The sequence below is a fragment of the Falco rusticolus genome, chromosome 3 (genome assembly GCF_015220075.1).
Source record: "Falco rusticolus isolate bFalRus1 chromosome 3, bFalRus1.pri, whole genome shotgun sequence".
Classification (NCBI taxonomy): Eukaryota; Metazoa; Chordata; class Aves; order Falconiformes; family Falconidae; genus Falco; species Falco rusticolus.
This window is the reverse complement of record NC_051189.1, coordinates 20396267-20413429: the sequence shown is the minus strand read 5'-3', so window position 1 is coordinate 20413429 and position 17163 is coordinate 20396267. Positions and strand designations below refer to the sequence as shown.

The window sequence follows — 17163 nt, the reverse complement described above, 5'->3', positions numbered from 1 at the left end:
AGCGGCCAGGAGCAGCAATCCCCAGGTCCCAGCGACCACTGGATTCAGCAGCTCCTGTAAAATCCTTTGGCTTATTTTTAAAAAGTCCACTGTACAGATGGATCACAGGTATAGTAAAAGAATTTAACTTGAAAGAAATATGGTGAATTTTGTTATACACAAAAGATTACCCATACTACCAAAATAATCAAAGAAAATGCTGAAAAAAAATGTACTTCTCTGCACTGTTAGAGTATTCTCAAAGACATTACTTTTAACATTTAAAATTTATTAACAAGGAGCTTTAGAAGAATTGCGTAAAAGTGAAATGCAGTTCACAGAATGGTACTGTGAGCAGTTTATCATACAATTAATGCTATCTTCTGCACAATGAAGGAGAAATCTGTGTTGTTTTGCCTGCTAGACAGTCTTCCGAACATATTTTACCATACCAATTGCATTACAACTTGTCTGTGATGATGTTATTTACCAACTGAACAGGGAAAGAGTATCTCATCACAATGGTATTTAACGCCCTATTCTGGGATATATCTTACTTTGCATTCAGTTCAAAATGATGACTAGTTCACGTTGTCAATTACTTGTTTCTCTTTTTTTATCTCCATTCTGCAATAGCAGCTATTATCATTGCTATCTAGCTCTGAGATGTGGAAAGTGTTCTTAATAAGGAACAACTGCCTGTCTTTGAGCAGTTAATTAGTCATCATCATCATCCCCCCCCCCAAAAAAAAAAAAAAAGAAAAAGAAAAAACTGCTTAAAGAAAAAATAATTCATCTAGTAAGGTTTTCTTTGGAGTCTTGCTGAATGCTTTTGTCTAATTTTTTAAATAATGAAACTATGCAGTTAGATAGAAGAACTGGGACACCATGCCAGTGTGGGAATACATCGGCCACAGGACTGAAGTTTAATAAAGACCAATGAATTCAACATTATCACTCATAGAGTAAGGCATGTATCCACATATGTCCATGATACTCGTGAACGTGCAACTGTCTCCTGAAGACAGCTGGAAAGAAGGATTTAATGACAGAAAAATACTGCCAACAGCACAATCGGATCCCATGGAAAACACTCTCAATCACCTGCTCTTCATACTTTTCATCCTGTAAGTACTTAAAATATCTTCCCATTTAAACATTTGAATTTCTAAAATAGTAATCAAATGTATTATTTTTCAATTTCTCTTAGCACTAACTAACCTGCCTGGAAACAGATGTTTTCCGTGTTTATTTGCTAGCAGAAAGACCAGTATGGCAGGTGGGTATTTGCTTAAATGACCTTAAGAGCAGTCTGACTGATTACAGCTAACTGGCAGGTACCTGCAATTTTTTGCTTGCAATACAGTTGTCCTTGGCAGAAAATGTCCCCCGTTGCACCTGTATAGCAAGACAGATGTCTCCAATTATCATTTTGATGGTATTAAGCTATTGTATCCCTTTGCTTGCCTAAAATACAGGCATTAACTTCAGTTTCTTAACTGCCAAATGTCTTGTGTGCTCATGTTTTGTTGGAGAGGGAGTTTGTGCAATCTAGCTTTCTGAATGACAGCCATTTCCCCAGACTATACTGAAATTAAATTTTCTATTTATCATGGAAAAATGTAGTAGTATTAAAATGTAGAACATACGCTTTTCAACTTCAATTTTGTGCACACAGAGCTTGCATTGATGTAGCCAATACAGGCAAACAATATAAGCAGGCATTGAATAAGCCTTCCTAAGGAAAGTATGCCGATGCACGATTAAACTACAGTCTCTGGGACAGCAGTTGTGATTTAATCATTATATGAATTAGAAAAAAGAAAATCATGTGTATTTCTGATCTTAGCAAACAGCAGGAGCTCGCATAGCACCACAAAACACAGGGTAATGAACTAGTTAACTGAGCAGGCTGGTCAGTCTCACCTCAGTGCCCAGCAAGGTCGTGGAGCAGATCCTCCTGGAAACTATACTAAGGCACATGGAAAATAAGTGGTTGTGACAGCCAACATGGTTTCACTAAGGGAAAATTGTGCCTGACAAATCTGATGGCCTTCTACAACAGGGTTACAGTGTTGATGGATGAGGGAAGAGCAACTGACATCATCTACCTGGATATGTGCAAAGCTTTTGACACTGTCCCACACAACGTCCTCATCTCTAAACTGGAGACACGTGGATTTGACAGGTGGACCACTCGGTGGATAAGGAATTGGCTGGATGGTTGCACTCAAAAGAGTTTTAGTCAACAGCTCAATGTCCCAGTGGAGAAGAGTGACAAATGCTGTTCCGCAGGCGTACATGCTGGGACCAGTACTGTTCAACACCTTTGTCGGTGACATGGACACTGGGATGGAATGCACCTTCAGCAGTTTTGCTGACAACACCAAGCTGTGCGGTGCAGTGAGCATGCTGGAGGGGAGGGATGCCATCCAGAGGGACTTTGGCAGGCTTGACAAGTGGGCCCATGCAAAACTTTATGAAGTCCAACAAGGCCAAGAGCAAGTTCCTGCAGCTGGGTCAGGGCAACAACAGCATCAATGCAGGCTGGGCAAAGAACAGATTGAGAGCAGCCCTGAGGACAAGGACTTGGGGGTGTTGGCTGACAAGAAGCTCAACATGACCCAGCAATGTGCTCTTGCAGCCCAGAAAGCCAACCATATCCTGGGCTGCATCAAAAGAAGCACAACCAACAGTCCAGCAGTCTGTACTGCATCCAGCTCTGGGGCCCCCAGCGTAAGAAGGACATGGACCTGTTGGAGCAAGTCCACGGAAGGGCCACCAAGGTGATCAGGGGCTGGAGCACCTCTCCTGTGACAGGCTGGGAGATTTGGGATTGTTCAGCCTGAGGGAGAGAAGCTCTGGGGAGATCTTGTAGAGGCCTTTCGATACTTGAAGGGGACTTACAAGAATAGAGGCAGACTTTTTAGCAGGGCCTATAGCAACAGGACAAGGCGTGATGGATTTAAACTAGAGAGGGTAGGTTTAGAGTAGATACAAGATGTTTTTTATGCTAAGGCTGGTGAGGCACTGGCACAGGTTGCCCAGAGAAGCTGTGGATGCCCCGTCCCTGCAAGTGTTCAAGGCCAGGCTCGATGGGACTTTAGGCAACCTGGCCTAGTGGAAGGTGTCCCTGCCCGTGGCAGGGTGGTTGGAACTAGGTCATCTTTTAGGTCCCTTCCAACCCAGACCATTCCATGATAGTATTCAGGTAATCAGTGTGAGGTACTAGCAGGTGATGGAGGCCCCCGCAGGCCCCAAGCAGGGCGGGCAGGCAGCGGCCCGCTCCGCCCGCACGGCCCCAGCCCCCGCCCGGCCGACTAGGCGCACTGGGCCGGGCGCGGGCTGAGCCTGCCGCCTTCCCCAGGGGGCGCGTAACCCCAGAGCCCTCCGCGCCGCGCAGGCGGCCCCGACAGCCGGCGGTTGCAGCGCCCCAGGCCCCGGGGCAGGCCCGGGAGGCCCCGCCCCCTGCGCTCCGCGGCGGCGGCCGGGCCCGGCGCAGCTTCCGGGGGAGCGGGCGGCAGCGGCGGGCGGGCGCCATGAAGCTGACGCGGCAGAAGCACGCCAAGAAGATAATGGGCTTCTACAAGCACAGCTTCCACTTTCGCGAGCCCTTCCAGGTGCTGCTGGACGGCACCTTTTGCCAGGCCGCGCTCCGCAACAAGATCCAGATCCGGGAGCAGCTGCCCGGCTACCTGGACGGCGCCACGCAGCTGTGCACCACCCGGTAGGGCCGGGGCGGTGGTCCCGCCGGGCGGCCCCGGTGCGCATGCCCGGGGCGGGGGGCTGGAGGCCGCGGCGGGGCGGGAGCCGCAGTGCGCATGCGCGGGGGGTGTTGAAGGCGGGGGGGGCGCGTGGCGGCCGTGGCTCCTCACGCTCGCCTCAGCCACCCCGGCGGCGGGCGCCGTGCGGCTCTGGGCCCCCGTGGTTGTGGGGCCGGGGGCGGTAGCTGCGGCGAGGAGGTGGCGCCGGGGGCTGTAGCGGGCTTGCAGGAGGATGGGAGCCGCTTTCAGTGGCGGCTGGTTTTTCCAAGATGGCGGAAGCTGTTGAGGGATGAGCTGGGGCGAGGGGTGACCCCGGGGTGTGAGGGGGGCCCGCGTGGGCCTCCTCCCAGTCCCACGAAGTGAGAACACCCGGGAGAAGCTCACGTCTCTTGGGCAGGGAGGGGACTGCCGCTTGCCTGGAGTTGTGGCCTGCCAGTAAGGGATTGTTGCCAAAGCCGTTGTTCTCAAGGGAGAACAAGGATGTGCTAGGCAAAGGCGTGGAAGTGAAGCATGCACACTGAATAATCAGAATTGCCTTGAAACTGCCTTCGTTTTTACTTGAGTTCGTATACTGTGGATGATAAAATTCCCATCGCTACAATAATGAAATAGCCAACTGCACATCACGGAGACTAGTACTGAAAATATGAGGAAGATGTATCCCCTGGGTGACAAAAATGAAACACTGAGCCCTCTTGCAAAGCACACAGAACTTTAAACAGTAGAAAGTATCGAGTCATGACCTTAACTGTGAAAGGTTCGGGAATCACTTTGATCCAAACTGTATTCCAGTCATATCTAAATGTCACTTCTCGCTTCCTTCTTGCAGCAATGTCTGTTGGTCTTTTTTTACCTGTTTCCACTTAGGACAGCCAAGTGGACTCATTTTCTCTGCTTTCAGAGTGTGAAGTTGGTGAAACAGCAACTCTGTGACATAACCAGATCTTCCCTGAGGAAATGAGCTGGCTTGCGAGAGACTTTGCAAAAGGAACAGGCTCAGGTCTCCGCAAAGCCTGTCCTCAAAGGTTAAACCTTCATCTCTGGAAAGAGAAATAGTTGCTGTCATATCCTTGAAGCTGTATTTCAAGGCTCTACATTCCTACCACTGGCCACATACCATAATGCTAGGTGGTATCCGAACATAAATATGAGGACTTAGCATTGTCACTGATATGAAATATTTTTAAATCATTGAATATAACTTAATGTTGTTGCTGGTTATTCTTGTTCAAAACCAGGGACATCTTGCTGATGTCTTCATATGGGCTACTCCTTTAATATTACTGGGTGCCGTTTACAAATCATAGAGCCTGAATAACTGGGCATTGCTCATTCCTAATTAACTCACATCAACCTTTTGCTGTTGTAGAAAATGTGTAGGTATCTTCTCATTTAGAAATCATCATTGCTTTTGGTTTTCAGATGTGTTCTAAAAGAGCTGGAATCATTGGGGAAAGCGCTGTATGGAGCAAAATTAATCGCCCAAAGATTTCAAGTTCGAAAGTGTTCTCACCAGAAGGATCCTGTGAGTGGTTCGGCCTGTTTACTCTCTATGATTGAAGAAGGCAACCCTCATCACTTCTTTATCGCTACACAGGTAAATGCTAATGGGAAACATAACTCAGTTTCATTTGAAGTGATTCTTTGACACCTAAGGACAAGGAAACCTACAGAAACCTCAATTACCAGATTTTTAAACAGCTTGTGGGAATTCATCTTGTAAAGCCTTACTTGCCCTTAAATGTATTTGTGTGAAGCAGGGAAACTTTTGTCTTACTTGAACAACTAGATCTTTTTACCCTAGAAGGATATTGCTTAGTTTATCAGAAAGTGTAGAAAACGTGCTGACTACCTATTGACATATAAGAAAACAACTGATGAATGTTAATTTACATATTGCCTGCATATGCATCCCCTGCCCCAAGCTGTTTTGCACAGTAGTCTGAAAAATGAAATCAAGTGTTACAACCACCATATCACTTCAATTTTAAGAATTTTTGGAGGTTTTAACTAAAGAATAAACTTGGATACACATAAGAAAGGCAAATTTTTTCTTAGGGCTGTTATTGGGGCTGTATGTATAAATAATATACTACATATAACATGGTTTACAGTAGAATTCTCTATACCTGCATAAGATACAAGATGTTTAAAATGAGTTGTTGTAAAAGAAATTATGTTATTACTTGTGGTGGACTACATACCAATGAGCTGGGGCTTTTTCCTCAAAAAATGCATGTATGCTCATACATGCATGAAAAAAGGAAATATTAGTAATTTTTCCATCAGCTCATCAGGAGAGAAATTGAAATTGCTGTGAAAGGCACTGTCACGTGTATCTGCTAGATTAAGTTTCTTATCTTTTTCATAATGTAATTTATCTGCATAGTTTTGTATTAAAAGTAGGTACATTTGAATTGCAAAGATCATTTAATCCCAAAATGTTGACTGAAGTATTTAACTTTACAGGACCAGGATTTAGCAAACAAAGTGAAAAAGAAGGCTGGTGTTCCTCTCCTCTTTATTATTCAGAACACTATGGTGCTAGACAAACCTTCTCCTAAATCTCTGGTATTTGTTCAAAAGTTGCAGACAAATCAGCTTGTTCCAGAGCACCAAAAACAAACTATTGTGCAGCTTAAAGAAAAAGAAGGACTAGCAAAGCAAGAAGGTGAAAAGAGAAGAAAACGTAAAAGGGCAGGTGGCCCCAATCCTCTCAGCTGTCTGAAGAAGAAAAAGAAAACACAGGAGGGTCAGGAGCCTTCTGCTGAAAAGAAGAAAAGAAGAAAAAGAAAGCGAAATAGGGTTAAAACAGAGGGTGTGCAGTCAGTGCAGAAGAATGAAAAAGAATAAACCCATCTTTGTAAGCAATGCAGGACTTGAACACGTGAAATCAAGTTGTTAATATTAAAACTTATTTTTATGAGGTGGTACTGCTTATTAGTGCATTTCAACATTTGCACATTGTTGTCCTAATAATTTATTCTGTTGTTTAGGAATTGGATTTGTAACAAAATATTTAGGAACCCTCAGGTTTTATTATTTTCCCCAGAATCTTAATCCCTGCCAGAAAGTTCACGTGATGGGTGGCAGCTTTTTAGAAACACTGCTTAGATTTCATATGGGTTTTGGTGAGATGCTGGATTTCTTTCAAAATCTAGGTTGCTGCTCTTACTAAAACTAGTTTTGATGGTTGTTCTGTTACAGAATGTTGAATTGACCTAAAAGAACATAGTTTCTTGTTTATTGTTTGAGTATAAAAGTTAACTCTTGCAAAGTGACGACATGCCCTCAAGACATCCATTCCAGCCTAAATTACTCTAAACTCCATGTGAACTGATATGTCTGTTGTTCATTGTCTTTATTAAGAAGATCCTGGAGGGTATGTGATTGTGTTGATATTCGTGACATTATAACAGCACCTCTAGTGCATCTAGTTTATCTCTAGTTTATTCTTCATTTTTAAATAGGAAGAATGAAGCTTGAAAATGCTGAATCAAAGCACTGGCTAACATCTGATGGCATCACAGTGCAGCAGCTGTGGAGGGGCCCTGAAGTAAAGCCAGCTGCTGGTGATGTGATGGGACTTGGACCCTGATACATGTTTCACTGTTCTGTAAGGTTACCAACAGAACAGAACTGGGTTGGAGGAGTGTTGTGGTTTAACCCCAGCTGGCAACTAAGCCATATCATACAGCCACTCACACACTGCCTGCTGGTGGGATGGGGGAAGAGAATCAGAAGTGTAAAAGTGAGAAAACATGTGGGCTGAGATAAATACAGTTTAATGGGTAAAGCAAAAGCCATGCACACAAGCAAAGCAAAGCAAGGAATTCATTCACCACTTCCTGTGGGCAGGCAGGTGTTCAGCCATTGCCAGGAAAGCGGGGCTCCATCATGCGTAATACTTACTGTGGAAGATGAATGCCATCACTCCAAACGTCCCCCCTTCCTTTTTCTTCCCCCAGCTTGATATGCTGAGCATGCCATCCTATGGTATGGAATGTCCCTTTGGTCAGTCAGGGTCAGCTGTCCCAGCTGTGTCCCCTCCCACCGCTGCGGTGGTGGGAGAAGCAGAAAAGGCCTTGGCTCTGTGTAAGCGCAGTTCAGCAGTAACAAAAACATCCCTGTATTATCAACGCTGTTTTCAGCACAAATCCAAAACACAGCCCCATACCAGCTACTATGAAGAAGATTAACTCTGTCCCAGTTAAAACGAACACAAAGAGGGAGCTGCCAAAACCATTTCAAGTACATGATTTTCTTTAGCAGCTATTTCCTGTACCTTGCATGTTTGGTGGCATTAGGAGGCAGAAGTGTGTGACTGAAACAACCTGATAGAGGGGTATGCAGTATAGTACATGCCATGGTGTAGGTATGCTGTAACAGTGTTCCCAGTCACATTTTCCCATATTTTTAACTTGTCTTGGTGCATTTCTACTTCACTGAAATATAATCCTTAAAAGGAAAACTTTGTTTCTTCACCTACGTGAGTTCAAGTCACATTTTTTCAATAATCCTTCAATCTATGTTTCATACTCTTGCAAGGTAGTTCTCATATGTGCATTATCTGCACAGGTTCTTGCACGTCAGGAGCACACAGCTATAATGTGTGATGCTTTTTGTTGGCTTTTGGAATTACACAGTTGTTTCATGGAGTTTGAGAAACCGGCTTGAGTGACGGGAGTTGGCCAGTCTTAATGGAAACTGCAGGGTTGTTCCCTAGATCCTGCAGATATTTCTCTCCAGCCAGTGCCGGAGAGGTACATCAGCGTGTTCTGTGCTTGCAGCACTGCACGTGCTGACATAGCCCCAGGTTGAAGCCGTTCCTCACGGCGCAGCTGTTGGGAGTGGGCTGTGCCTTTATTGTTCCATATGAGAGACCACGTGCACCTTGGGAACTGGCTGCAAGAGATGGAAGCAGCAAGGAAGGATGCTATGCTCAAGGTTTAATTAAAATTTTAAATGGTCACACTCATCGTGGTATTGTTCCTACATTGATAGCTAATAGTCCTGAGGAGAAATACAGTAAATCCTAGAAATTCTTTAATGCAGCGTATTTGTTTAATGTATATCACTTTTCTCAAACTGTAATATTTCCTTCTCCCTTACCTGCTTGGGCACAGTGCCATGTTAATGTAGCTTTGCTTCCCATTCTCCCTTAAATATTGCTTGTATTTCTTCTCCCTTCCCAAACCCACCCACAGAAGGCACTACTATAAGTAAAGCTTGGAGCCGACAGCAGAGATGGTTAATCTTCAAAATCTCATTCTGAGTCAAAAGTATATTAAAATCCAGTAACTTTACTAAAAATACTGTTTGTAAAAACTGAGCAGAAAACACCCCCTAGTTGTTTACAATAGTCCCTTTCAGTGCCGTTAGACCTTAAATACACCTTTTTTGAAGCTTATAGACAGACAAAAACATAATTACTGCAAAAAAAGGAATATTTTAACAGTCCTCTAATGACTCCCACCTTAAGGAATTTAAAACAGTATCTATGTTTCTTTAGTATTTTGTTAACACGGAGTCATGGTGTTGCCACTGGGAAGAACTGGAATGAAAGGGGAGTGAACTCTTCAGAGAAAAGCTGTAAAATTAGTCTGCAGCATAGCTGCAGATCTCCTCCAGCAAGGTAAAATAACTTCCCTTTCAGTTTTGGAGGAGAGCTCCTGCCCAGGCAGCAAGCAGAGGCTATCAGGCCAGGTGGTGGTACCATTTTGAAATCTGGAAAAAAACCCCACCACCCTAGTTTCCAAGTAAAACAAATCCACCAGACCAAAGCTGACAGGCTGCATTTGTCTCACGAGATCAGTAACGCTAAGAGCAGCCTGTAGCGCCAAGCCCAGCTGGCGTGCGCTGGCTCTGTCCAGGCCTGGCTCTCGTGGTGTGCGCTGGCGTGGCTGCCTGTGAATGGCCCCGTGCAGATGCTCTCTGGCAGGGCTGCCTCTGCCTGCCAGGATTTGGTGGAGGTTTAGCTGGCCCAGGCTAGAAGCCGTGCCGGAGTCCCTCAAATAATTCAGCAGCGTAAGTCCCTGGGAGCATCCGTAGGCGTTGTGTAGCACACCGCTGTGGAATTACCTGTAGAACTAACCTGGCTGTTGTAGGTGTTCAGCTCCGTGTTCTGCCCAAAGCCGTGGTGGCCAGTCCCATACCCTTATTTATCATTAAATGGTCTGGAGAGCTGGCCACTTCTGTCGTATAGACAGGGTTCCCGATGTGATTTTTCTAATAAAGTTTATGGTAAAGATTGTTTTGCTGTAACATGTCAGAGGAACTGGTTTTGGTTTTGAAACTACAGAAAGCAGAGGTAAATTAAAAGGAGCTTGAGCAAAAACTTCTTTAGGGCATTTGATTTCCGCTTTTCTCAGGGTAAATACCTATGTCCTCAATCCTTGGCAGTGCTTCACTAAATCTTTTTTAAAAAGAGGGAAATAACCGGTGTCGTACAGGATGATGTATGCTACGTGTGCAGAGTAATAGAAGAGGAAAACATTAATGCTTCAGCCACAGTCTGCAGTGCATTAATGCTGAATTTAGGACAGAGTCTCATCTACCAGCAGCAGAAGACGTTTACCTGGACTGCCTGCCAATTCAATTGGCTGGATTTATACGTTGGTGTGATCCGGTATTGTACAATAAATCACTCCATGAGCATCTGTTAACAACACTAAATAGATGAGTTAATTAGAAGCTTCTGGAACCTGGGATGTTTATGAATCATTAAAGTAAATATGAATATGGTATGACTTGAAGAATAAATACGTTCTGGTGGTGAAAGGAAAATAGGATGTCCAGAGCAGTTCTGCTCATTTGTTTTCAGCTACACTGATGCGGTGTGAATGACTTCTCCATCAGCTTTAGAGTGTTCCTGGAGTTTCTTGAACATGTTCTGTCAGATACAAGATGAAGAACATCAGAACAATACCATTATTTATACTCATTGCATCCTTCATATAGAAGTTTCACAAGCAGCTACTGTATATTTCATACCTCTGTGTGGGCGTAATATCTCACACAGGGAACAGCCGGAGATACGGGGAATGAACAAATAAGAGCCCCAGCAGGTGTTATCATCTGTGATTTACAATTTCACTGAGAAAGATTGCAGTGTTCCAAGAGAGAATGACAGAAAGCAAAAGTTTTTGTACCCAGAGAGCCAGGAGTTAGAGGGAGAGTGCACCTTGTGATTTAGGAATGGCCTGTCTAATGCCAGGAGAGGGGCTTGTGATGTATTTCTGGTAATTATTATGTCTGTGCACTCCAAGCCCAAAATTTGTCTCGGAGAACTCAGCTGTCTGCCCACGGAGGCAGTCATTTTGCAAAAGTTGCTATGGCTTGTTAGAGAAGAAACAGACTGGGCTCTCTCGGGGGGGACTTTACTTTCTGGTTTCTTCTCCTGTGGCTGAGAGGGAGAGCATGCAGCTGTGCTTTGTGTATGGATACGGGGAAACAACAGAGCTGTTAACGAGGGTCCAATTAAAAACAACCCAGAGCCAAGAGCTGGGAGGAAGAAAAGAGACAGTAGATTAGTCACTGGGATTTTAAAAAAAACAAGGAAGAGAGAAAAAATATATATGAGGGTTTCTGGATGTTAACTGGAGGAAAGAATTGGTCAGTAGCAAAGGTGAACCAGAAATGGATTAGCGGTCAATTAGGGAACAGAATAATAAACCAGTGAATCATAAACAGATTTTTTAAAAACCTTCTAGTTCCCTTAACAAAACTTCATTGCCTTTTCTAACTCAGTTTCTGCCTTTTCAAGATCAGGAGCTGGCCTGACGTTAGACTGCATTGATAACTCAAGAGTTCCCACAGAATGTAGGTCTCATGATGCCAAACACTTCTTGTCTTTATGGTTTTTCAATATTACACGCTGTGCAGCACTGACAGGTTTGCAGCCAAATCCCTCTTCTGTAGAGCTTGCCTGACACTGCGCGTGGCTCACCGCCCAGCACGCAGATATTACATCCGGGAGCAACCTTAACTCATGCCATTACTGGTAGGGTGAATCCATGTAGTTAATTGCTCCTGAAGGTACTCGCAGCAATAGCCTGGGATAGACAGAGGCTCTTCTGGCTGTGGAAATTATGACCCAAAGCATGGTATGGTTTCTTTTTTTAAGTCTAATCTCCTTCCAGGAACTCAGTAGGGTACTTCAAAAGTTTCTTGTTGCAGTCTTGACTTCTAGTTGATCCAGAATCATCTTTTTGCCATGTTCATTCTTCTGGGGCCAAAGATGCTACTGATTTGATTCTGTGGGGCGGTTACTCTTTCAAACTGTCTTGGAGAAACACTGAGGAAATTTTTCACTTTGTGAATTGGCACCGATTTTGACAGGCAGGTTTTCAGAAAAAATGAAAAGAGCGGTTTTCTAGAATTCCTGGCTCCCTTTTTCTACCCCTGACCTCTCTTTCAGCTCCCAAGAATACAAGCAGGGCTGTTCCAAGACGGTCCAAAAATCTGTCTAGCCCAGCATCACACCTCCAACAGTGGCCAAAAGCTGTTCCTCAGGAACAGAATGAAAATAGACAAAGCATTTTTTTGGTGCTTCCCCAGACGACTTTCCAACTTTCTGACATTTTGTTAGGGAGTTCCTGACCAGGAAAAACATTTTGTTTTTAAGAACGCACAATGAATTTCTGTTTCACTAATTTGCCCGGTCTCTCTGTGAGACCGTGTAAACTTTAAGCCTCTGATTTTCTGTGGTAAGAGTTGCGCAACTTGAACACATCTTAAGAAAAATACTTTCACGTGTTTGTTTTGAATGTGCTTCCTACCAGCTAGCCTGTGTAGTGGATGAAACATTAAGCAATCAGTCATTCCTTAATCACCCTTCCCATGCCACTCATGACTACATAGACCTCTGTGATATTTTCCCTCATCATCTCTTTTCCAAGCTGAAGTGTCTTCTGCATCGCAAATAGCAGCACCTAACAGGAAAGCAGATTTCAACATATTCAGGCCCATTTGAGAAGACCAGAGTGTCTCTGCTTTCTGCTGGATGTTTTTCAAGGAAGAACATGGACGAGAAGAGTCTTGTGAGAAAAGGTGCAGGACAGGAACTCCGCATTCAGCTCTTGGTTTGCCACCAACTCCCTGGGTGCCTGAGCTGAATGCCATTGCCCTTGAGTGTGTCTTGGCTTCTCACCTGTGGAATGATGGTGTAAATACTTCCCAAAGCTCCCAAGCTCTTCAGAAGTTGTGATCACTGGCACAGACAAGTCAACTGGCTACTGTGCTGGCATTATTGTAAGAGCCCAGTCTTCACCCAATATAAAATAAATTCTAAATAAAACTCAGCTGTACATCAGACTTATGGTTGTATCCCTGCACCCTAAAATTAAGATATAAATGGTAATTTGAATAGAATGGAATCACAGAATGCCCAGGTTGGAAGGGACCTCAAAAGATCACCTGGTCCAACATTTCATGGAAAAAGGAGCCTAGATGAGATTATCTAGCACCCTGTTCAAGCACATCTTGAAAACCTCCAGTGATGGGGACTTCACCACATCTGTGGGCAGGTTGTTCCACTGAATAATTGTTCTTACTGTAAAAAAATTCTTGTGTTGATATGAAACTTTGACAGTACATGTTCCTGTTGCCCCTTGTTTTCTCCATGTGGCTTCCTGTGAAGTCTCTGTCCTCTTTGTAGCCACCTTTTAAAACTGGAATACCGTAATGAGGTCCCCCTGAGCCTTCTCCTGGGAGAAGAGAACAAAGTCCTTCAGTCTTTCCTCATAGGGCAGGTTCTCCAGCCCTTTGATCATCTTTGTAGCCTTCCTTTGGACCCTCCCCAATCTGTCTGCATCTTTCTTGAATTGTGCGGGCAAGAACTAGACACAGTGCTCCAGGTGTGGCCTGACAAGCACTGAGTAGAGTGGGATGATCACATCTCTATCGCTGCTACTAATGCCTCTGCAGATGCAGCCCAGGGTCTGATTTGCCTTCGCTGCTGCAGCGACTCACTGCTGACACATGGTCAGCTTGTTGTCCACCAGGACCCCCAGGTCCCTTTCAGCAAGGCTGCTTTCCAGCCACACAGATCCCAGCCTGTACTGGGCTCTTTGGTTATGTTGTCCCAGGTGCAGGACCTTGCACTTGTCCTGGTTAAATTTCATACAGTTCTTGCTTGCCTGCTCTTCCATCCTGTCCAGGTCTCTCTGTAGGATGGCTCTTCCTTCTGATGTGCGCACTGCACCACCCACCTTGGTGTCTGTCATCAGCAAACTTGGTGCGGGTGCTTTCAGTCCCACCATCCAGATAATTTATGAAGATGTTGAAGAGCATAGGACCCAGTACCAATCCCAGGGGACCCCACAGGATGCCAGCCGGAGTGAAAACCGTCACCACCCTCTGAGTGCAGCCAGTTAGCCAATTCCCTACCCATCTCACAGACTACCCACCCAAGCTGTATCTTGCCAGTTTTTCCAGAAGGCTGTGGGAAACGGTGTTGAACATTTTGCTAAAATCCAAGTGAACAACATCTACTGCTTTCCCATGTCGAGAGAAGATGTTATTTTGTTGTAGGAGGCAATCAGGCTAGTCTGGCATCATTTGTCACTGGTAAATCTGTGCTGGCTTTTCCCAATCACCTGCTTCATTTGATCAGTGATACTTTCTAGAAGGACTCATTCCATTACTTTCCCAGGGACTGAAGACTCATGGGCCTGTAGTTTCCTGGGTCCTCTTTTGGGTCTTTCTTGTAGATGGGTATGACAATTGCCCTCTTCCAGTCATCAGGGACATCCCCTGATCTTCACAACTTTTCAAATATTATAGACAGTGGCCTTTCACCGAGAAGGAACTACTTTTCATGTCCCATTTAGCAATGGTCTTGTGTCTTCCCTGTGCTTCTGCTCACTGCTTCATGTATCTGAAGAACCATTTCTGTTGTTCCTGACGCCTTTGGCCAATTTCAGTTCTAGCAAAGGCTTAGCCATGCTGGTATCCTCTCTGCATGCCCTAGCAAGGTTCTTGTAGTCCTCAATGGCTATACGACCGCATTTCCAAAGCCAGAATCTTCCCTCAAGTCCTGTGACTGTATTTCTATCCCACTTGTAGACCTCGCCTATCAGTATCCACAATGAGTTTTCAGAATGAGAGTTGCTTGTTTACATTAGATTATTTTTTTTTAATTAACCTGGATATTTTTTAAATTATGTGAGGTTACTGCATCATCATTAGAATGCTTGCAGAACTGCATTATTTTGTTTTGCATTGTGTAGAAAATAAGTCAGGTTTCTGGTTGCCTTAAACAATATCATTACTGTTGGTGTCAAGCTTAAGTAAAACAGAAATTTGCACAAAAAATCCAAGATCAGTACTATCATAACCCAGGCAGGTCTACCAAGCTTGTGAGCTGAAGACAGTAAAATTAAAATGGGGATATGGCATTCATACAAATCACTGCTCTGTGCCAATCAGTGGACTTTTTATCTATCTATCTAGTGTTTTGTATTATCTGGGGGACTTGATTTCAAGTCTGTGTTTATTTCTTAATGCTAGTGAGAGCTAGAACACTGTTATTACATATGCTTGACCATATCAAAATGGCAGACAATTAGCTTCACTTACGTAGAATATCTGAGGGATGTTTAATTTATTAGATTTTTAATTGGTCTCTGTGTGTAATGGACTAGGAAAAGGTAAGAAATAAGGCTGTATAACTCATCTGAAAAGAATCTTGTTTCCTCCGCTTATTCCTTTCCTTTCAACTCTTAAGATTTTAAAAATTTTTTTGTTGCTGTTTTTGTTATTTATAACTTATTTAATTACCTGCTTCGGAATAATTTTTTGGTGGATACTTGCCAGTTTACTAATATTCACTGCCCACTACCTGATGGTGTCACAAAGACACCATCTGTTCACTTGTGCCTTCCAAAAGTCTCTGAAGTAGCTAGCTGACTCAAGCTGCAGGTGGTAGGATTGCTCAAAATATATAATCACCAAACTTCTAAATAATAAACATTTTCTTACATGTGTGTTTTTTTAAAACTACATTTAATGAAGGCTCTCTCAGCTACCCCTCTGTTATACACAAGCCTACCTCCACCACAAACAAATCTGGTACCATTATGCTGAAGAAGACTAATGCCCTGCTTCCCCATTTTAATTTTTTTTTTTTTTTAATGAAGGGTTTCTCAGCATATCTTTCCATGATTGGCCCAAAACTGTGTGTCCCAGTCCCCGGACACATTTCTCTTGATATCCTACTCACCTGCCTAGTGGTAAGCACCACTTGTTCGGTATATTTGAGAGTGATGTGAACACCACTTACCTTTGGCTGTACCCCTGCACCAGCATCTCTGCATCAAAGCCAGATCCCGCCAGCCTTTGCACCTCCTTCCCCCTCTTTTCCTCTCACTCCTCCATCCTTTCCTCCCTGAAAGCCACAGAAAAACCTGTGGCATTTAGGTGCATTGGTCTTCTGCATGAACCAGCGAGGTGTATGGACAGTGAACTGAACAGAGCTGCCACTTATCAGATGGAGAACAAGAGTTTGGGGATGCATTTGCATTTATAGGTACAATGGGCCCAGAAAAGAAAATCTAACATGAAAAAGGAATCGATAACACCAATAGTTACGAAGTTTAAGTAAGTTTCTCTAAATTACTAACTTTGAGTAAAAGCCTAACACTGGAAATTCTGCTCTTCAGTTAAGAGCAGAAGGAATGGCTGAAAAATGTGTAGTATAGTCCTGAAAACATTTACTTTTCACTAATGCCCTTGGCTTTATGACTGTCCTTATCTAACTGTCTTGCTGGTAAATATTTCCAGAAACAGATTTATGATCAGCATCTCCTTGTAGAATCACATGAGAGCTTCCCAGTTGCCCCTGGGAAACAACTCGTCATGTTATCTAGAATGAGCTCCAAAAGTGTTAGGCAACTGACTCACACCAGAGTACTTAGGCACATTAAATGACCTTGTAAAACTCCGTCTTTGTTCATCCTTCTTCTGAGTTATGGCGGGAAAATGAATCTCAAAGCTGGGAACACCGGCTCAGCCTCCTGCTCATGCAGGACAGTGGTCATGGCTCTGCTGTTTTGTGGCTGCTGTGCCCTTTCTTTCAGTGACTAATGAATTAATCCTTGTTAAAACATTTTCAAACAAGAAATCTCAGTAGGTTACATGAGTAATAATATAATTCGTTTAAAAGGGAAAATAAAACAATATTTTTGGTGGGATAGTGGATATCTCTACAGGCTTTTACTTAAACTCCATGAAACAGTCAGTGTTATTTCTGCAACTGAAGATTAATTTCTGTGCCACTATCAAATGTAACCCTTGAGGAGTTAATTGCATTTGTATCTCATATCGAAGTTCTATTTATATAACCCAGCATTCTGGAACAGATAAGCCCCTTCTTGGGAAACCTCTGCTGCCCAACAATATTTGACTTTGCCTCAGACAG

The 17163-nt window shown here is 43.8% G+C and overlaps 1 protein-coding gene across 2 annotated transcripts; it reads left to right on the top strand.

The window, feature by feature from the left end:
* The first annotated feature begins 3470 nt into the window (after positions 1–3470).
* UTP23 (UTP23 small subunit processome component) lies at positions 3471–7173 on the top strand. Of its 2 annotated transcripts, none has more exons than XM_037381697.1 (3): positions 3471–3706; positions 5166–5340; positions 6213–7173. In XM_037381697.1, the coding sequence occupies exons 1-3, from the start codon at positions 3519–3521 to the stop codon at positions 6594–6596; spliced, it is 747 nt and encodes a 248-aa protein (XP_037237594.1). In that variant the 5' UTR covers positions 3471–3518; the 3' UTR covers positions 6597–7173. The 2 variants fall into 2 exon arrangements, with proteins under 2 accessions (XP_037237594.1, XP_037237595.1); XM_037381698.1 differs by lacking the exon at positions 3471–3706 and adding an exon at positions 3917–4768.
* The last annotated feature ends 9990 nt before the right edge of the window (positions 7174–17163 follow it).